At 44.7% G+C, this 22645-nt stretch overlaps 1 protein-coding gene across 1 annotated transcript; it reads left to right on the forward strand.

Annotated features, from left to right (window-relative positions):
- The first annotated feature begins 400 nt into the window (after positions 1 to 400).
- LOC100194673 (alpha-actinin-3) lies at positions 401 to 22370 on the forward strand. The gene is made up of 21 exons (XM_014196070.3): positions 401 to 693; positions 13230 to 13344; positions 13483 to 13602; positions 13719 to 13805; positions 14162 to 14249; positions 14547 to 14625; positions 15494 to 15575; positions 17269 to 17354; positions 17519 to 17611; positions 17721 to 17951; positions 18088 to 18235; positions 18408 to 18558; positions 18747 to 18855; positions 19081 to 19221; positions 19346 to 19528; positions 19733 to 19867; positions 20113 to 20292; positions 20434 to 20580; positions 20677 to 20742; positions 21485 to 21643; positions 21777 to 22370. Exons 1-21 carry the CDS (start codon positions 565 to 567, stop codon positions 21933 to 21935), a joined length of 2688 nt encoding a protein of 895 aa, XP_014051545.1. The 5' UTR covers positions 401 to 564; the 3' UTR covers positions 21936 to 22370.
- Positions 22371 to 22645: the final 275 nt, after the last annotated feature.

Consider the following 22645-nt stretch of genomic DNA (forward strand, 5'->3'; position numbering starts at 1 on the left):
TGATCATGCCTTTTAATCAGCTTCTTGATATGCCACACCTGTCAGGTGGCTGGATTATCTTGGCAAAGGAGAAATGCTCACTAACAGGGATGTAAACTAAATTATGCACATCATTTGAGAAGTTTTTTGTGTGCATGTGGAACAGTTCTGGGATCTTTTGTTTCAGCTCATAAAACTTGGGACCAACACTTTACATGTTGCATTAATGTTTTTGTTCAGCGTAGACTAGATGGATGCATCTGCAAGAGGCGTAAAGACACGGATATGCACCTCTGGACATCCTGTAGTTATGCCTATAGCCTTTTAGGAGTGTCATTAATAGCCTCCCGTCGAGTCAGTCGTAATTAACCGGTTGTTGTCACGTGTGTCGCCTCTGACCAGGGGTTGGAGAGCCGTCGTTACTTCGTGAGGTGGGAGTAGCATCTATAGGCAGGAATCTGAAATCGGGCGCAGCTTTCTCTGCCACAGAAAGTGTCCCAACAAGTTTGCGGGCTTAGGAGTTGAAAGGTGCAAATTAAATTGATTAGGTCGAGGGGATAAGCATCTCCCAAAGGAGACAGCGAAATGACGGCAATCGAAACTCAGGTGCAATATGGCTCCTACATGACTTCGGAGCAAGTCTACATGACCCAAGAGGATGATTGGGACAGGGACCTTCTGTTGGACCCTGCCTGGGAGAAACAGCAGCGCAAGGTAATGTCTTTTTTTTTTATCGGGTCATATTAAGTAGGAGGGCCTACAAGGTTGCAAGGCATTATGGAAAATGACGTTTCAGTCTTGATATCACGTTAAGACTTTATTCTCAATATTCATAATAGGGGCCTATGTAGCCTGCAGGGAGAAACATGGGTAGTGTGATCTCTGTGGATATGTAATGAGTTGTCAGTGAACTTATTGATTAAATGATTGCATGCACAATAACATTTTGGGGACGGTTAACATTCTCACTGGTCATTCATTCACCTGTTTGATTTGGGAAGATTGATTGCACATAATTATATCAGTTTATACTTCAACCTCTTTTTAATGGTCAGTGCTATCTGGGATCCTTGGGACATTCCTACCCATTAACCATAACCGCTACCAGACCTTAGTCCTTACCTTAACTGTTTTAAATGTCAACTTCAATGAGGTAGGGTAGGGACATCCAAAGTATCCCAGATAGTTGTCATTGACCGGGGTAGGCTACATTGGTTTCCCATCAGTCTTACAGTTTCTATATTTCAGAGAACTCAACAAAGTGAGAGACCGCAACAGATGGCAACACCAAGACAGTGAGACGTAGAAGTGGCAAGAGCCCTTGCTACGTTTTCAGACCTCCAAATAGACTAATGAACTATAAATACTTAACCTGTACCTCACCCTTTCTATCATGTCCCTTCAGCCCATCAATCCCACTGCTACTTGGAGCGCTTTCCTTCTTCATCATTCTCTGGGGGTTTATGAGAGTACACCATGGTGGACTTATCCATTAAGGGCCCTACGTTTCTTTAAGTAAAAAAACCTCTAGAGCCTCACTGTGCCACTATGCCGTTGTATGTTTGTCAGTATCACAGCAAATAAGGCTTTCATTCTCTGGAACAACCATCATGCTGAATTCACGATTTTTTTGGGGGGGTGCAGACATCTGACCGAAAGGTCCTCTTCAAGTGCTTAGGGATTGTTTGCGCCAAACACTGAAGAACAAATGTGATGACTGTACACGCTAACTTATTTCACATAAGCCTACGGAAATTCTTGAAAAAAAAAGTGTGTATATTCCTGTATTATACTATGTATGTACATCTACACCTCTATCTATCTTCTTAGGTTTATGGTTGATGATGTAACATGTTTGGGTGTTCCCCTGGCTCAGGGTGGGGTTTAGGGATTAGACCTAATCAATGTTTATGGAGGGCTGTCTCATCCTACCTCTGGGCCCTGACTGCCACATGACAGACTGTCTGTGTGTCTGTCTGTGTCTACCTACCTACCAACCACCTGTTAGAAATCTGTTTAAGGCACTGCAGTGAGTCCAGGCTCTGTCGCAGCCGGCCGCGCCCGGGAGATCCATGGGGCTATGCACAATTTGGCCCAGCGTCGTCGGGGTTAGGGAGGGTTTTGGCCGGCAGAGATGTTCTTGTGACTCCTGTGGCGGGCCGGGCGTAATGCACGCTGACAGTTAGATCTTTCATTCTCATTGAAAGCAAGTCTAAGAAGCGGTAGATCTGTTCTGTGTGCTATTTCTAAGTTTCATTTTTGCTTCTTTTACTTTCGGCTTTGTACACCAGCTGAAAATACAATATTTCTGGTTATGGAAAAGATATTTCACAGCAGTTTAGATGGTACAATGATTCTCTACACAATGACTGCTTGTTTTGGCCCTTAAACTGAAATTAGGCAAACCATTTGAATTTTAGCAGCCAGGAAATGGCAGAGCGATGTCTGCATAGAAAATGCTCACATGCCCCCATCACTTTCATTGATTATTAGCTTGTGGTGGCTAAACTTAGCTGAAGTTTGTAGTGGACGTTTAAAGAACTATCTTGGCCCATACACTACTTTCAAAGTGAGGAACCATCTAACACCAAGTTGTAAAATAGTGAACTACTCCTTTAAGCATCTCTGAAGGAGTTGGGTTATATTGCTTTGCTCACACAATATTACATTTTAGAGCTTGCAAGGAAGTCATTTCACTGTACTTGTGCATGTGACATTAAAACGTCATACATGAAACTTGAAACATTTTGCTGTATGGATGTTTGTTAGTGATAAATTATGAAACCACAACTGCTTAAATGTTCTGATCAAGTTTCAATCACTTATCTTTTTCCAGCACATGAACCAGTGTGATGTGTGTATTCTAGTCCACTAATTGCTGTGTAAAATTACCAGCCTCTAAAACCATACCATCTCAATGTCTTATTGCGTAGTTATCAATTGGCTTTCCATGCCTCCACTGCATAGTCATTGAATATTGTAGAACCCTCATACAGTATGATGGAATGCAGTAAATGCTTTTGGGTGGTCCTGACCCAGTTTCACCACCTGTTTGCAATGAACTACAAGCCTGGCTAGCAATGAACTACAGCCAAATACACCAATTACAACTTCCTATGGTCAACGTGATCTATTATTAACTGGTAGAAATGGTTATAACATCAGGTGTATCTCGTCTCGCCTAGTTCGCCTGTCATATCTATGTATTTCCTCCCAAGGGTAACTCAAACTATGTGACTGTGAAATCATTCAATAGATTCATTTGAGCCGTTTTTTTTACCTTCTGAAAGATCAGCAGGGAATTATGGGGGCTGACTCTGTCGGGAGGGAGGGCAAGATGGGGGAGCCTCTTACAGGCTGTGGAGGGAGGTGGCTGAGAAAGCCATCAGTATGATCAAATGGCAGTTGCTATTCCAGAAGAGGTGTCCTTGTAGGGCCAGCTTCTATAAACTGCCTGGTGTGGCCCAGTAGGCCAATGGGGGTGGGGAGTTATCGGAGTCAGGAGTCGAGGTCACGCAGGTATTTCTGATGACCCCATTTATATCAGTTGCTTTACAATCGCAAGGCAAGTGTACATGGCAAAGGCCTTACTTTATACTAGGCAAGTGTCCAGAATGGTGACATAACTCACGATGGCAGAGAAGAGCCCCAATAAAAAAATTCCCAAGCTTGCTTGGTGCTAGCATTTCCAACGAACTCCTCAACCCCCCCCCCCCCCCCCCCCCCCAAATGCCAGTCAAGGGTCTACACAGAACTCTGTCTCCTGTATTCCAAAACACTGTAACTGTGCCCATTATGGCCAATGTCATGCAAATCCATTATATTGTATAGGTGTTGGCCTAACTGTCTCCCATGTCCCATATAATCCACTGTCATTACGGATATCGTTATTGATTTAAATAGTCTGTGAAAATCTATCAGATTCAGGTAAAGGGATCTTTATGATAAATCAATTATCTTTGACCAAAAGATCTCTGTTGACCCGGTGCTCCAAACTGGACCAACTGAGATCAAATGAAACTTCCTGTGTAAAGGTCTTTGTACACACGTGGGACACCAGAGAGTAACCAAGTCACTGTGAGTGGACCATGATGATGTCATTATTACAGCTAAGTTTGCTGCTCTAGCAGTGGCCAGTGGTGGGATTTGGGAAATGGGGCATGCTTGATGTTTTAGGGAAAGGGGGGATCCTTCTCTGTTAGGACTGAAATTGGATCCTCACTCCTAAAGTGGGACAGGTGTCATAAATTCTCACTGTCTCATTCACTGATTTTTGTCTTCCATAATCATAAACGCCAGAATTTTGATGTAATTTGTGTGGTTTATGTCTAATGAGATGCAAAATGTACTGCTTGTAGTAGTACCAATGCTACGTTGTTACATAATGCTTTTGGTTCATCTGTTTTGTTCGTGAGCGCCATTTATAAATCCCTGTCTTTCAATAGATACCAAGTTGCGTCATCCATAATTGCACGGAAGCCTCCATATGTCCTGTACAGTCTCATAAGACTCACTGTACTTTCGACACCAGAAGGCCTACAAATGATGCTGACGTTAGCCCTTTAGCAGTTTATAAATAGTCAATGGAGTTTCTGCAGCCTCCTCAAATGCTGGCAGACATGCATGCAGTGCCCGTTAACTCAGTGAGCTGCCGGGGCGCCACACTAGTTGTCATGCTGTAAGTCATTATGCAGTAGTAATTAGCCTGGTCCCAGATCTGTTTGTGCTCTTGTCGACGCCATTGCTGTCATTGTCAAGCCAAACATAACGATGAGTGACAGGGAGTTGGCATGGTAGCACGGACAGACTGCCACTTGTAGGTGGTTACCTTTTTCTGTTTGGCATTTTGTAACCTCGGTTAACACAGAACTCTAATCTCACCCAATTTTTGGTCAGTTTCTCGATCGCATAGTCTGTCCACGAGAAATTAGGCCTCTTGTATACGGTCTGACATGTAATGTGGTATAGCATAACTGTGTAGGGATGGGATTGTCATTATTGCAGTGATGGGTGCTGCCCTCCCCCACGTTTTTACAAAGGATCATTCCTCGGGGATGCGGACAGGATGGAGGATGTCAGTTCCATTTTTGATAGTCACTTGGTGCTTAGTACCCAGTCTATAATGGGTTTATTACACGTAACATTAACCAAACCGATACAAGAAGTGGTGTGGAACAGGAACTATAACCATTCAACAACTCAACTCAGACTTTCACAGGTATGCCATGCTTGTAGTGAAGGAACAATTGGCACCGTTTTGCCTCAGAGATGACACTGTGGTGCCAGCATAACACAGACGTCGACCCGTAGCCCCTTACTGCTGCAAACAAACCAATATTCCATGCATGCTTTTGGCTGTACACCTAAATTATGTATTACATTTAACTCAGCGGTGGTGGGGAGACCCTGGCTTTGACGTGATTGTTTTGTGCTTTAGGTTGTGATTATCTATCCCTACACTTTCATTTCATCATCTCATACATTGTTTATTTTCAGCCTGTTTACAACTCCTGCCAAAGCCTTTGGTGAGGAGCTAAGAGTGTGACTAATCATGTCTTGTTGTATTGTGGTTACAATTCGGAAAGTATTCAGACCCCTTGACTTTTTCCACGTTACGTTACAGCCTTTATTCTAAAATGAATTGAAAAAAAATAATAATCCTCATCGATCTACACACAATACCCCATAATGACAAAGCAAAAACAGCTTATAGAAATACCTCTTTGCTATGATACTCAAAATTGAGCTCAGGTGTATCCTGTTTCCATTGATCATCCTTGAGATGTTTCTACAACCTGATTGGAGTCCACCTGTGGTAAATTCAATTGATTGGACATGATTTGGAAAGGCATACACCTGTCAAAATAAGGTCCCACAGTTGACAGTGCATGTCAGATCAAAAACCAAGCCATGAGGTTGAAGGATTTGTTCGTAGAGCTCCGAGACAGGATTGTGTCGAGGCACAGATCTGGGGAAGGGTACCAAAACATTTCTGCAGCATTGAAGATCACCAAGAACACAGTGGCCTCCATCATTCTTAAATGGAAGAAGTTTGGAACCACTAAGACTCTTCTTAGAGCTGGCCAAACTGAGCAATCGAGGGAGAAGGGCCTTGGTTAGGGAGGTGACCAAGAACCTGATGGTCACTCTGACAGAGCTCCAGAGTTCCTCTGTGGAGATGGGAGAACCTTCCAGAAGGGCAACCATCTGCAGCACTCCACCAATCAGGCCGTTATGGTGGAGTGGCCAGACAGAAGTCACTCATTAGTAAAAGGCACATGACAGCCCGCTTGGAGTTTACCAAAAGGCACCTAAAGGACTCTCAGGCCATTTTGAAACAAAATATTCTCTGTTCTGATGAAACCAATAATGAACTCTTTGGCCTGAAAGCCAAGTGTCACGTCAGGAGGATACCTGGCACTATCCCTACGGTGAAGCATGGTGGTGGCAGCATGATGCTGTGGGGATGTTTTTCAGCGGCAGGGACTGGGAGACTAGTCTGGATCGAGGGAAAGATGAACGAAGCAAAGTACAGGGAGATCCTTGATTAAAAACCTACTCCGGAGCGCTCAGGACCTCAAACTGGGGCGAAGGTTCATCTTCCAACAGGACAGGACAATGACCCTTAGCACACAGCCAAGACGATGCAGGAGTGGCTTCGGGACAAGTCTCAGAATGTCCTTGAGTGGCCCAGCCAGAGCCCGCCCTTGAACCCAATCGAACATCTCTGGAAAGACCTGAAAAATGCTATGCACCAACGCTCCCCATCTAACCTGACAGAGCTTGAAAGGATCTGCAGAGAAGAATGGGAGAAACACCCCAAATACAGGTGTGCCAAGCTTGTAGCATCATACCCAAGAAGACTCAGGGCTGTAATCACTGACAAAGGTGCTTCAACAAAGTACTGACTAAAGGGTCTGAATACTTATGTAAATGTATTATTTCAGTTCATTTTTTTATTTTTATACATTTGCACAAAATTCCCAAAACCTGTTTTTTGCTTTGTCACTATGGGGTATTGTGTGTAGATTTATGACAGGGTGGAAAAACTATTTAATCAATTTTCAAATAAGGCTGTAATGTAATAAAATGTTGAAAAATTCAAGGGGTCTGAATATTTTCCAAGTGCGCTGCATATTACCATAGTTATTTACACTGATACAAGAGTTGTGAAACACATATTTAACACAAACACACTGCAATGTTATTTACTATAGTATGTGTTGTTATTATTGAAAAAAAGACCATAGACAAGGATTCTTAAACTGATCTGGGCAGTAATAGAGAATTGTGGATTAGAGTAGTGCTAGCAAAGCAATTCAAGCAGAAAGGGACTGGCAACCAAGCGTTCATTACATGCTGGCAACGCCGAGGTAACTGGTAGTCATGGAAAGGGTGGCAGTGCATACAATTCATTTTTTGGGGGAAATATTGATGCTGATGTGTCCTCTTGTATTTCTTGCATGATGGGAGTTTTGAAATGTAGTGATTTGGTGACACCGCTGTTATTTAGCTAAATGCCAAACTCAAAAGTATATTTTGTTGCTATTTAATATGATATAAAACATTGCGAGTGTTTTGGTAAAAGTGTAAGCAAATGTAATTTTTTTCATGTATTTTTTTCATGTATTTTCATGTATTGCTATGCTTGTGAGTACCGGAAATCCCCAGAAGTCCCCAAAAGGGAAGTAAAACAAGGAAAGATTCTCCTTCTTGAAGACCTTTCCCACGTCCTAATGAGGACAAAGGCTATTTTAAGCTTAGCTGTTAGGTTTAGGGTTCCAATTAGGGTTAAGGGTTATGTTTAGGGTAAGGGTTAAGTTTAGGGTTAGGGAAAATATGATTTTGAATGGATATCAATTATTGGTGTGTTTGTGTGTGTACAGTAAGCCAATACAACCTCATGTGTATGAGTCTGTTGTGTTTCCAGCAATTGTAGATATTCATGAGTGTTTGTGTGCTCATGTTTTCTTTGTGGGTGTGCAGATGCCCGTCTGTTTCCTCTGTCTGAGCCCTCAGGTACATGTGCCATGCCGTTTGTATTAAGCGTGCCGGCCCCATATTCTTACCCAAGGCAATTCAACAGAATGACCATGATACTCTCATTTTTCACTTTAACACTGCCAAACAAAAACAATTTATTGCAAAGTTAAACGAACCATACAACTCTATGCACAAGGACTACTTTGAACAATTTCCACAGAAAATTGTGCAAAAAACACATTTACTGGAAGAACATTGCAGGTGTAAGGTTTGGTAACAGTCAAATCTCCCTCAGTTTATGTGACCACGTTTTCACAAAACTTGGTGAAATAGCTACCCTTTAAGAGGCAAATATGTCAGCAGAAGGAATGGGGTGTCAGCTATAATATGACACCTTGAGATTGAAAAAATCTATTTGGGTTATTGAACTACAGTAAGTGAAGTGGATTAACACCCGGTAACAGAATGACATTATGGGTCCCTGATCTGTAGTATACAGAAATGCATCATTATCAATCTCATTCTCTTCATGGTGATGTATCCTGAATAGGTACACAAAGGTAGAAAATATTTTATATCCTTCTTTGCATGTTTGGGGATTATTCTACACACTGGCTATTATTCTAATGAGCTCCGTCCTCAAACAAAACCACATTCTGTAGGTCCAGAGCAGAACCAAGTCTTTAACTACTTTTTAACATCCGTGGGAGTCCGCTGTCAGTCGGTGTGCAGTGGGTCAGAGGGTTTGTTACAGTAAACGGAAAGAGGGTAGCTGTCAGAGCCAGGAGAGGTGACATTAACTGGAGAGAGACCGGGAGAGAGAGGGAGAGTGTTGTCCAGACTGATTTCCCACTTGCTTTGACCACCACGCGACAGAAAGCGAATTAACAGTAGGCCAGTGGAGGGAGGACAGTAGTACTGAACATAACAGTAGGCCAGTGGGAGGGAGGACAGTAGTACTGAACATAACAGTAGGCCAGTGGAGGGAGGACAGTAGTACTGAACATAACAGTAGGCCAGTGGAGGGAGGACAGTAGTACTGAACATAACAGTAGGCCAGTGGAGGGAGGACAGTAGTACTGAACATAACAGTAGGCCAGTGGAGGGAGGACAGTAGTACTGAACATAACAGTAGGCCAGTGGAGGGAGGACAGTAGTACTGAACATAACAGTACTACTGTCAGTGGAGGGAGGACAGTAGTACTGAACATAACAGTACTACTGTCAGTGGAGGGAGGACAGTAGTACTGAACATAACAGTACTACTGTCAGTGGAGGGAGGACAGTAGTACTGAACATAACAGTAGGTCAGTGGAGGGAGGACAGTAGTACTGAACATAACAGTAGGCCAGTGGAGGGAGGACAGTAGTACTGAACATAACAGTAGGCCAGTGGAGGGAGGACAGTAGTACTGAACATAACAGTAGACCAGTGGAGGGAGGACAGTAGTACTGAACATAACAGTAGGCCAGTGGAGGGAGGACAGTAGTACTGAACATAACAGTAGACCAGTGGAGGGAGGACAGTAGTACTGAACATAACAGTAGGTCAGTGGAGGGAGGACAGTAGTACTGAACATAACAGTAGGCCAGTGGAGGGAGGACAGTAGTACTGAACATAACAGTAGGCCAGTGGAGGGAGGACAGTAGTACTGAACATAACAGTAGGCCAGTGGAGGGAGGACAGTAGTACTGAACATAACAGTAGGCCAGTGGAGGGAGGACAGTAGTACTGAACATAACAGTAGGCCAGTGGAGGGAGGACAGTAGTACTGAACATAACAGTAGACCAGTGGAGGGAGGACAGTAGTACTGAACATAACAGTAGACCAGTGGAGGGAGGACAGTAGAAGGTGACCCAATTGTGGTTTGTGACATCTATGATTTCCCAGGCATTTTAATCACTTAATACATCATAAACCCAAGTGTTACAGGTAAAAACACTAACTAATTGGTAGGTCTACCTTTTACTTGTTACTTCTGTGAACTTTCATTATTCTCCCCCATGAGGGAGAGAAATTGGAAAATATCCAGAATGACAACACTAGGCAATATTTTTATTTTAAAAAATTATATATAAATGTTATTAGTTAGCAGGGGTCTTTACTTCAACATTATTGTGTTTTTGGTGTATTTCTAATACCGTTTAAGACTTTTTCTGTTAGATGTTTTCTAAGACTCCTTTTCCACCTGACAAGAAATCAAAGCCTTTGCTTATTCCACATTTTTGGGATGGAACATTCTGGGAAAATGTGTATATATGCCTTCATTTCAAAAATAAATAAATAGACTCCTTGCTTTAATTTGACACCAAATTTGATGCGCTCCTATGAACTTCACATGTTAGTGCTCATGGGGCTTTTTACATGGAAACACCCCCACTAACAACAAGGGTTAGTAGAGAGCAGGTAGGCTCTTGCCAGATGACCCAGTAACTCAGGCCTGCATGCCTGTGGAGGGTGCTAGTCCCAGTGCCAGCCCAGCTCCTTGGAGTGCCAGGCCCATGGCCACAGTCTCCCACAGAACCCTGAATGGGAGTGCCAGGCCAAGGGCCACAATCTCTCACAATTCCCTGGGAGTGCCAGGCTTAGGGTCACAGTCTCTCACTGGCCTTAGCCCCAAACCTAGCCTCGTTTCCCAGGCTTCCTCACATTCAAGTGACGATCGAGACTTGGAAGGATGACATAGCAGGTCTGGGGCTTTAGACCTGCCATGTTAACCAACAGGGCTCTACAATGATAGCTACTGTATTTGTCCCATAGTTCCCTCTGGTTTGAGGTAATACGTTGGAGAAGCTATTGCCCTTAGTGACGGCAACAGGCATTGTTTCCGGTGGAGTTTCTTTGCTTCAATGCTCAGTTTAGCATTTTTCTGAAGGATGGTTTAGCCTGGAAGTTGTATTAACACCTTTAGTGTTAATACAAGTGATAGTAATATAGTCGTGGCTTGGTACAGTTATTCTCAGCTAGAGAAAGAGTTGCTGAATGGCGTGGTGTGCCGGTATCGGAATCTGTGTTATGTGAGTTGATGGTTCAGCTTTAGAAACAGGTCATTGAGACATGCATTTTGTAGTGAGGCCTTGTTTGTTATTCTGGCTTTATGTGCAATAGATATTTGGACATGAGAACTCAGAACACAACTCAGTAAAGTTGTAATACTGGTTATGAATTAGTTTCGAGTTATTCTTAACAATAAAGTAGGTGTCAGGTAGGGATAGGCCATATTGTTGTATCAGTATGAATGCCTCTTTTGGTCCAAGTCTGTTTTTTGCTAATGTCTTTTTTTAATAGGATTTTTTTTACCTGTGTCCTACACAAGAGATCCATTCCATGTTAATGTTCTTTCCCGAGTTCTTGGGCCTTTTTGTTATTCCTTTTACAAGTAAATTAAACATTATAATGATCGTGAGGAGTTGATCCATCATCCATATGAAGGCATTTCATTTGAATTAATTCACTGGTAATAAAAACGTTTTGCCAGAGTGGTCACTGCCTTTCACTTATGCAAAAATGTAAAAGATTCATAATTGTATTATCCCATCCCAAATCACCAGTGGGCGAGATAAAGGTGTTACTGAAAAGCTAACATTGAGAGTTGTTCAAAAAGATCACCCCCTCTCTTTTTTTCCCCCCAGCATTCCCTTTCCCCATACTGTTGGTTGAGAGTGTCTGCTGCAGGAATGCTGTGCTGTCAGCTGTCCCCTGGCTACCCGATATAGCCTCCTACACCCACTCCTTCTCCTCCTTCGCCCCCCCCCTCCTCCAACCCGGTCTAATATTGGGCATCAATGGCAGTAGAGGGTGATTTGGGGGGTAGACACCTGCTGCGGAAGAGTCTCCTCTTCCAGCTTTAAATCAAATTACATTGGGCCTGAGCATTCTTCAGTCTCTCCATTTCGCCCTCTTTCCCTCTCATGATCTCTCACTCCATTCCAGTTTATGGAAAACGGCACATGCTGTGTTTTTTAAATCTATTTCTTAAGCCCATAGATAAATACAAACCGATTTTGATTGTCACAACTTCAAACAGCTTCACTCAAGGTTCAGTCATTCCTGCAGACTCTGTTTTCTCTGCGTTGTATTGCCTCTGCAGCTTCTGCATCACATTGTCATGTGTTCAAAATAGTGTCCATTACTATGTACTCTTCGAAATGTGTAAAGGCTATATCACAGATTTATATTTCTCAACAATATAATACAAAGGCCCGCAACCACCAGTAACAGCGTTTACAGCGCGGAAACAAAATATCAATAACGACGCAAAGCATACAATAATCACATCCACCCTCACCCCTGATTGGAGGACCTCAAACATTTATACTATGTGTGTGTGTGTATTAATTCCAACCTTCAGACAGATGCAGATCAACCCATATTTCCCAGGAAATGGTCCTTCTACCATTTCCTCTTTCAATACATCCCTCCATTCTACCATGGCGTCTCACCAGGGACTTGAACCTCCCCATCTGCAACATTTCTGCTGAAATTGCCCCAAAAATAACTGACCCTTGACCTTTACCCAAGAGCACAATGATATTTCCTACTGACTTGACTGTGTTCCTTCAAATCCCCCAACAATACAGTTTGCCGGTCCAACCAACAACCATTCCTGGACCTGACTCCAAAAACAAGCCAACGATGTCCAAGAGGCATGATCTATTGATTCTGTTTCTGCGTGGCAGAATCCGCACCGCTCTGACTGTTCAATGCCCCATACACTGAGCGTTCTTTTTATAGCGAGCATTTTTACATAATAGCTTCACATGAAAAGAACGAGTTGATGCTGTTTTGTATATTGGTTCATAAACCTGATGCCGTGCTATTGGGACATCGGAAATATGTTCCTCAACTACCTTGACTTTTATGCAGCATAGTTTTACCCTATGTGTTTGTGTAAGTAACATTCATACCAAAGGGGTGGTTGTTGAATGTGTAGTTTTAGCTTGAAAGTCTGTTATGCTGTTATACACAGTCGACAGCTGTTATACACGGTCTACGTTGTTTATGACAGACGGTGTCTCATTTTATATGAGATCCTTGTGTACTGCAGCTTTCAAGTTGATTATTTTTTCTAGAATTTTAAGTAACCTAAGTAGGATCAGTAGTAACTTAGATATATTGACCCATAACCCCTGAAAAGCCACACATGGCGCTCTCCTGTTTAAAGGCCTTTCATAAGTGAAGCATAATGGATTTTGGCCCAAAATATTATGAAGTATTCTAACACTCTCTCTCTCGGTGTGTCTCTGTGTGTGTCTCTCTCTCTCAGACCTTCACCGCCTGGTGCAACTCTCACCTGCGTAAAGCGGGCACACAGATTGAGAACATTGAGGAGGACTTCAGGAATGGGCTCAAGCTCATGTTGCTGTTAGAGGTCATCTCAGGTAGTTGGACCCTACAGGCAGAGAACATGGAACATTGATGTTTCGCTCTTTTCTGCACGGTGAAATGTCTAAATACATTTCACAATTTCCATTTACTTTACATTTAATGCTAACTAATGTGTGTTTGTGAATGTGCAGGTGAAAGGCTTCCCAAACCAGACAAAGGCAAAATGCGTTTCCACAAAATCGCCAACGTGAACAAGGCCCTGGATTTCATCTGCAGCAAGGGAGTCAAGCTGGTGTCCATCGGTGCCGAGGGTGAGACTCGCACACCGACACCCTTATCTTCTCATAGTGCTCGTCTACTTCCTGCAAATGTATTTCCACATCTTATGTCTCTATCCTCCGATCTAACTGACCCTTGACCTCGACAGAGATTGTGGATGGTAATGTGAAGATGACCCTGGGGATGATCTGGACCATCATTCTGCGTTTCGCCATCCAGGACATCTCTGTAGAGGGTGAGTGCTCTCATACGTCATTTGCACACACTTTTTCTATTGTGTTATTGACTGTACGCTTGTTTATTCCATGTGTAACTCTGTTGTTGTTGTATGTGTCAAACTGCTTTGCTTTATCTTGACCAGGTCGCAGTTGTAAATGAGAACTTGTTCTCAACTAGCCTACCTGGTTAAATAAAGGTTAAATAAATAAAACTCTTCAAAGACTCAAAGCCAAACCCTCTCAGAGCACCTTACAATTCGTCATTCATATATGTGACACATGCAATAGGCATTTCTCATGATGAGGGTTATTTCTATGCTATAAAAGGATCTACAAAAAATAAACCCTACTTTACATCATTGTGTGTGTTCAGAGACCTCTGCTAAGGAGGGTCTGTTGCTGTGGTGCCAGAGGAAGACTGCCCCCTACAGGAATGTCAATGTGCAGAACTTCCACATCAGGTGAGCAGCCACTACTCTGTTCTGGTCACATAGCTGGCTCACAACATGTCACATACATTCTGTAGTCACTGATATGTGTTTTAGTCATGGTTTATGAATCTGCACAGTTGTTAGAGATTCTCCCATTCTTCATCTCACTGCTACACTTTCACATTTTCTCCTCTCTCCTTCACACATCCTGTGTTTACCTCTTTCACAGATCCTTTGCATTCATCTCTTTTGTTCTTCCTTTTCATCTTTGATTGATTTTGTATATCATTCTCTCCATCTATCTCTCTCCCTGGGTCTGTGTCTCAGTTGGAAGGATGGCCTGGCACTGTGTGCCCTCATCCACAGACACAGACCTGACCTCATTGACTACTCCAAACTGCGCAAGGTGCTGTCACTCTTCCCACCCACATCCCTGCATGATTGGTCCGCACTTCTCTGGTCCACACTCAGCCAGTCTCTCCCACACAAACATGCCCACACAAACATCACTCAAACAGCTTGCACCATTGTCCACGCCCGTAGTCTACTCTGAACCTTTGTAATGTATTTCTTGGTCATTTTGATTCTTCTAAAAGCTCTTTTGTTCTCTAAATGAACAGTGGTGAGGATGGAGGAACTGGCATAGACAACTGAACTGTGCTTTGGCTAACATTACCGACGGACCGATTCTGTTAAGGCACTGGTTTGAAGTAACAATTGAATACCTGTTCGAGTTGGTTCAGTTTACTGTTCTTTAAAACAGTGCACGTTTTATATGAATTGACACAACAACAAAAAAAGACCTTAAAATGATCCAGCATCATCCTCTTAAGGAGAGAATGACTAAAATGGCAATAATGCATGGAGTGGCTTCAGACGTGATTACAATGTGATGGACTATGATGATAATATAACTAAGATAATTGAATTAGTTATCTTTAAACGTCATGAAACAACAACGAAAAAACAAGGACCCAGGCACTATTCATATAAATGAACAGCTTATCATTACAATTTATTATGTTCAACGCAACAAAGACTTAAACTCTTGACACGTTTCGGCAGCGTTGCTTTCGCCAGGGAGTACAATGATACGTCTTCTTTTGAACAGACCGTGTTCCAAACAGTATTTCTGTCATGGTGAATGGAAAGCAAGCCGCCTACGTAGTTCAGAATGGCTATGAGTGCGTCCTGTCTGCTCTAACTGGTACTGGTCTTTAGCCTCTTACTCACCGAGTCCTTAGTTGTGTGTGTGTGTGTGTGTGCATCTGTAGGATGACCCCATGGGCAATCTCAACACTGCCTTTGAGGTGGCAGAGAAGTACCTGGACATCCCCAAGATGTTGGATGCAGAAGGTGAACAACCTTTCTTACAGGACTCTACAGTGCATTCGGAATGTATTCGGACCCCTTGACTTTTTCCACATTTGTGTTACGTTACAGCCTTATACATTTCCCTCATCAATCTGCACACCATACCCCATAATGACAAAGCGAAAACAGCTTTTTAGAAATTTTACCAAACGTATTTATAAAAACTAAAAACAAATTACCTTATTTACATAAGTATTCAGACCCTTTGCTATGCGACTTGAAATTGAGCTCAGGTGCATCCTGTTTCCATTGATCATCCTTAACATGTTTGTACAACTTGATTGGAGTCCACCTGTGGTAAATTCAATTGATTGGACATGATTTGGAAAGGCGCACACCTGTCTATATAAGGTCCCACAGTTGACAGTGCATGTCAGAGCAAAAACCAAGCCATGAGGTCGAAGGAATTGTCCTTAGAGCTCTGAGACAGAATTGTCTCAAGGCATAGATCTGGGGAGGGAAATGAAAAATGTCAGCATTAAAGGCCCCAAGAACACATCATTCTTAAATGGAAGAAGTTTGGAAGCACCAAGAATCTTCCAAGAGCTGGGCCGCCCGGCCAAACTGAGCAATCGGGGGAGAAGGGCCTTGGTCAGGGAGGTGACCAAGAAACCAATGGTCACTCTGACAGAGCTCCAGAGTTCCTCTATGGAGATGAGAGAACCTTCCAGAAGGACAACCATCTCTGCAGTACTCCACCAATCAGGCCTTTATGGTAGAGTGGCCAGACGGAAGCCACTCCTCAGTAAAAAGCACATGACAGCCTGCTTGGAGTTTGCCAAAAGGCACCTAAAGTCTCTCAGACCATGGAAAAACAAGATTCTCTGTTCTGATGAAACCAATAATGAACTCTTTGGCCTGAATGCCAAGTGTCACGTCTGGAGGAAACCTGGCACTATCCCTACCTTGAAACATGGTGATGGCAGCATCATGCTGTGGGAATGTTTTTCAGCGGCAGGGACTGGGAGACTAATCAGGATCGAGGGAAAGAACGGAGCAAAGTACAGTGATCAGACTGGGGCGAAGGTTCACCTTCCAACAGGACAACGACCCTAAGTACACAGCCAAGACAACGCAGGAGTGGCTTCGGGACAAGTCTCTGAATGTCCTTGAGTAGCCCAGCCAGAGCCCGGACTTGAACCCGATCAAACATCTATGAAGAGACCTGAAAATAGCTGTGCAGCGACGCTCCCCATCCAACCTGACAGAGCTTGAGAGGATCTGCAGAGAAGAATGGGAGAAACACCCCAAATACAGGTGTGCCAAGCTTGTAGCATCATCCCCAAGAAGACTCGAGGCTGTAATCACTGCCAAAGGTGCTTCAACAAAGTACTTAGTAAAGGGTGATAATTCCGTTTTTTTTATTTGAATACATTTGCAAAAATTTCTAAACCTGTTTTTGCTTTGTCATTATTGGATATTGTGTGTAGGTGGATGAGGGGGAAAAACAATTTAATCCATTTTAGAATAAGGCTGTAACGTAACAAAATGTGGAACAAGTCAAGGGGTCTGAATACTTTTCCGAATGCACTGTAGCATTATTAAGACGGATTTTAGCTGCTGACAAAAAAGCACACATTTTCATAAGCGCTCATATTGTCTGAACCAAAATGAGGAAGAAATGTTTTCTCTGGACATCTATGGCAATCATTTAGACTTTTTCTTTCCATTTGAGATATTGTGAACACCCCGAAGCCCGACGAGAAAGCCATCATGACCTATGTGTCCTGCTTCTATCATGCCTTCGCTGGAGCCGAGCAGGTGAGGTTTAACCAATGAATTACTGGGAGTTTATATATGGAGTGTGCGACTCTCTTTATTTTTTTTATAGTTTGAGGTTTCTTCACTGACCACCATTCTATGTAGCCTTTCCCCTTAGAGATCCAGCCTGGACATTCTCCCTGACCTCTGTTCTTGTGTCCTAGGCCGAGACAGCTGCCAATAGGATCTGCAAGGTGTTGGCTGTCAACCAGGAGAACGAGAAGCTCATGGAGGAGTATGAGAAGCTGGCCAGTGAGGTGGGTATGCAGCCTTTTTAGTTTGACCCGTTCTCGGTCCATTCCAAATAATGTCTCTGTGTTAAGATGGCTTCAGTGGACACGTCTCGGTACTACCCTCTCACCTTAGCTGCTGGAGTGGATCCGTCGCACCATCCCCTGGCTGGAGAACCGCGTGGCTGAGCAGACCATGCGCGCCATGCAGCAGAAGCTGGAGGACTTCCGTGACTACCGTCGCGTCCACAAGCCTCCCAAGGTGCAGGAGAAGTGTCAGCTGGAGATTAACTTCAACACCCTGCAGACCAAGCTGAGGCTGAGCAACAGGCCCGCCTTCATGCCCTCCGAGGGCAAGATGGTGTCGGTACGTCCCCCGTCCCCCCCGTAGCCACCCCTCCCGTTAACTCGCCCTTTCACTCTCATTACAGTCATCTGGTCCCTAATCTGTCGTGTTCTCATTCACTGAGCCCCTGGTTTGTCTCGGACTCGTTTCCCCTCAGGACATTGCCAATGCCTGGAAGGGTCTGGAGCAGGTAGAGAAGGGCTATGAGGAGTGGCTGCTCACTGAGATCAGACGCCTGGAGAGGCTGGACCACCTGGCTGAGAAGTTCAAGCAGAAGTCTTCCCTGCATGAGTCCTGGACCTCAGGTATGGGGGATGGGAATGGAAAGAGCAGAGGTGACACTCTCAATAATCTCAAATCAAGTGTAGTGTTTGTGTTTTGTTTAGGTTGTAAAAATCCTGCTCTGAACTATGTGTAATAGATGTAAAGGATTTCGACTTGCGTTTTAGTCAGTGTGTCTCTCTCTGTGGCCTTCAGGTAAGGTGGAGCTGCTGTCCATGAAGGACTATGAGTCTGCCTCACTGATGGAGATCCGTGCCCTGATGAGGAAGCACGAGGCGTTTGAGAGCGACCTGGCTGCCCACCAGGACAGAGTGGAGCAGATTGCTGCCATCGCCCAGGAGCTCAAGTAAGAGAGAAAGAGAGAGAGGGAAAAGAGAGACACTGAAAGACAGACAGACTGAAAGACTGATCGAATGATAAAGATGGGGGGAGAGAGAGGGAGCGTGTGAGAGAAAAGGAAGAACATCCTCCTTCCTCTTTTGGTCTGAAATTACTCCGATGATAACTCATAATCTCATATACTTCATGTCCTAGTGAGCTGGACTATCATGATGCCGTCACCATCAACGCCCGCTGCCAGGGTATTTGTGACCAGTGGGACAACCTGGGCACCTTGACCCAGAAGAGGAGAGACTCACTGGAGGTACCCTGGAGACAGACAGGCATTACCCTATTTCTCACCTCCACATAACACCGTGCCTTCCTACCCTCTATATAACCTACCTTACTTCCAGTAAATAGGCTTCGGAAGTTGTCTTTTTTTTTATTTTTATTTTTTTCACCCTCCATACAAGTCTGGGATGACCTCAATTACCAGGTGATCACACCGACTGGCTTGTGTGTGTGTGTGTGTGTGTGTGTTTTTCAGCGTGTGGAGAAGCTGTGGGAGACCATCGACCAGCTGTACCTGGAGTTCGCCAAGAGAGCAGCCCCCTTCAACAACTGGATGGACGGAGCCATGGAGGACTTACAGGACATGTTCATTGTGCACAGCATTGAGGAGATCCAGGTAGGAGGCAGAGAGAGGGAGGGGGCATGATGGGGGGGGGGCATCCTTGTTACATCCATTTATCATTCCTTCCCTCCTTCACTTTCTCCTCTTCATCGTTCCCTTTGCTCCTCCTCTTCCTCAGAGTCTGATCACAGCCCATGACCAGTTCAAGGCCACCCTGCCAGAGGCAGATAAGGAGCGCGTTGCAACCATGGGAATCCAGAATGAGATCGTGAAGATCGCTCAGACCTACGGCATCAAGCTGTCAGGAGTCAACCCCTACACCAACCTTTCCCCCCAGGACATCACCGACAAATGGGATGCTGTGAGTACATATCCATCTCTTTGGTCTACTCAGGGAGAGAGATGACCCCTCTCGTTCTAGAGACGAGCATTAAACAAACTCAATGCATCGATTCTTTGGTTATCATTCAAACTTTAACACTGATCCATCAGGATGCGTCAAGCTCCAGGTCCAGTCATCACTTTTGTCCTTCAACGTTGCCTATCCTTTATCTGCTGTGTGTAGGTGAAACACCTGGTGCCCCTCAGGGATCAGATGCTGCAGGAGGAGGTGGCCAGGCAGCAGTCCAACGAGAGGCTGAGGCGCCAGTTCGCTGCCCAGGCCAACATCATCGGACCCTGGATCCAGACCAAGATGGAGGTAACCCCACCGCTCAAACTCACATCTTCACTAGATTATTCCAGATCTGTTTTATGAGTGTTCAAGCATATCCTCTCAAGACAAAGTCAACGAATCCTGTATTAACACACCTTTTTATGTGATCTATGTTTGGTTTGATTCTATGGAACCCATGACTCCCTTTAAAACAGTTGCTATCCTGGCTGAATGAATAAAATTAAATTGTACTCATTGTACTCTAACACTGCCCCTCTTTCCTCCTGTAGGAGATCAGCCATGTGTCTGTGGACATCGCCGGCTCCCTGGAGGAACAGATGAGCAACCTGAAGCAGTACGAGCAGAACATCATCAACTACAAGTGCAACATCGACAAGCTGGAGGGAGACCACCAACTCAGCCAGGAGTCCCTCATCTTTGACAACAAGCACACCAACTACACCATGGAGGTACTGCCACGGGGTTCTCATCTTTATGCCCCCCCCCCCCTCTCCCCACCTTCTCTTCTCTCCTCTCTCCCCCTCTCCCTGTCTGTATTGTAGACCTCTGTGAAGTCTTCAGATTCTAATCCTGTATTCTCCTCCTCTCAGCATGTGCGTGTGGGCTGGGAGCAGCTCCTCACCACCATCGCCCGCACCATCAACGAGGTGGAGAACCAGATCCTGACCCGAGATGCCAAGGGCATCAGCCAGGAGCAGCTCAACGAGTTCAGAGCCTCCTTCAACCACTTTGACAGGGTAAGACCGAGCTTGAGCTAGGTAGCGGTTACGTTTAATGTTAAATCCCTTTTCCTGCCCATGTGGCTTAGTGATCTTTTGTTTTTCCTTTTGTAGAAGAGAAATGGTATGATGGACCCAGATGACTTCCGTGCCTGTCTCATCTCCATGGGCTACGATCTGGTGAGTCGGACTGCTTCAGGACCAGCGTTGACAACTTAGCGACTTTGTCGCTATATTTAGCAAGTTTTCAGACCCCCTCCAGTAACTTTTATTGGTAAATGATTCTAGCGACAAATTCTTCTACTTTTCAGGCTGCGGGGGGTTTTGACACTGAGTGGTTTCTATGGTTTTGACAGCATTTAGCGACTTTTTCCACTCAATTCTGCCTCAAATGAGAGTGGGAGAAGCTGTCTGTGCAACAGAAGTTGCAGCAACGATGCACACATTGGCAGAGAAGCACAAATGGAGGGGGTGTGCAGCAGGAGAGGGGGGCTGAAAACACTATGCCGGGCAGAGAAGCACAAGGAGAGGGGCTGAAAACACTACGCCGGGCAGAGAAGAACAAGGAGAGGGGCTGAAAACGCTATGCCGGGCAGAGAAGCACAAGGAGAGGGGCTGAAAACGCTATGCCGGGCAGAGAAGCACAAGGAGAGGGGCTGAAAACACTATGCCGGGCAGAGAAGCACAAGGAGAGGGGCTGAAAACACTATGCCGGGGACCACAGCTTTTACAAGGCAAATTGATGCTGTGACTTCATCGGAGACAAATCAAGGAGCCAATAGCAGATCTCACTGAAATTGTTGGCAACACTGTTCAGGACCCAGTCATTTGAGGCAATGGACATACAGTGGTTTCTCTGTGTGAGTAATTATTTGTTGTACTTATATAATAATTTATTTTTCTCTCTCTCTCTGTCCCCCAGGGTGAGGTGGAGTTTGCCCGCATCATGACGCTGGTGGATTCCAACAACACAGGTGTGGTGACCTTCCAGGCCTTCATCGACTTCATGACCCGCGAGACGGCCGAGACAGACACCGCCGATCAGGTCATGGCCTCATTCAAGATCCTGGCCTCTGACAAGGTGAGTTGGGCGGCACCATTATTGCCCCTATTCTTCTGCGAAGTCCGACACATGGAGCCACTGATTTTGGTTGTTGTGATGTCGGTGGTGGGACCCTTGATAACCCTTGTTGACCTGTGTCCTCCCCTCCCAGACATACATCACAGTGGAAGAACTGCGCAGGGAGCTGCCCCCAGAGCAGGCCGACTACTGCATCAGCCGCATGACCAGTTACATCGGCAGCGGCGCACCCCCAGGCGCCCTGGACTACATCTCCTTCTCCAGTGCCCTGTACGGAGAGAGCGACTTATAAACACAACCCAGACCCCCTACTGCTCTATTCCCCTTACCCTGTCCCATCCATACCCACATACCGTACACACACGTCCCCCCCAAAAACCCCAACCCACCCAACTCCAAGACCACCCGCACAACTCACTTGGGAGGCTTTGCTCCGATGCCCTGAACTTCATTAGTAACCGTCATGTCAACCAAGAACCCTTGAGAGAGCAAATATCAGGATTCCTATATTCATCACTGTCTGCAGCTTATGATTCGCAATGTTTGGCCCAGCAAGGCCACTGTAGACTGTGAGCAGTTAAACTAAGGCACTTGTATCAGGACCTTTTTAAAAAGTGCTTTTTATTCTCATTGACTAGGACACTAGGAGCAAAGCCGCCCTCATACTCACTCAGGCGACTTTTTGTTTTGGAGAAGTGAAAAAAATAAAAGTAGTTTAAGGAAGGAACTTGGTGTCAGATGGTTCTGATGCATGCTATTCTTGTGTCACTCGTCCTGTCCTACTGAGCTAAGAGGTCAATGTCAGGTTTGGGGGTCAAATCACTACATCCCATTTCACTACTTGCAGGTGTGAAGTATCTTAGGGTATAGTCCAGGATGTTTGTGTGTGGGAGAACTGACTGTAGGGGGGGAATACAAGTATAAGGAGTCTATGACAGAAGGATGGGATAACGTACTGCAGTAGATATCATTGTTCTTCCTCCACTGGTCAAGTCTAACTGT

The sequence above is a fragment of the Salmo salar genome, chromosome 04 (genome assembly GCF_965601325.2).
Source record: "Salmo salar chromosome 04, fSalSal1, whole genome shotgun sequence".
NCBI classification, from domain to species: domain Eukaryota; kingdom Metazoa; phylum Chordata; class Actinopteri; order Salmoniformes; family Salmonidae; genus Salmo; species Salmo salar.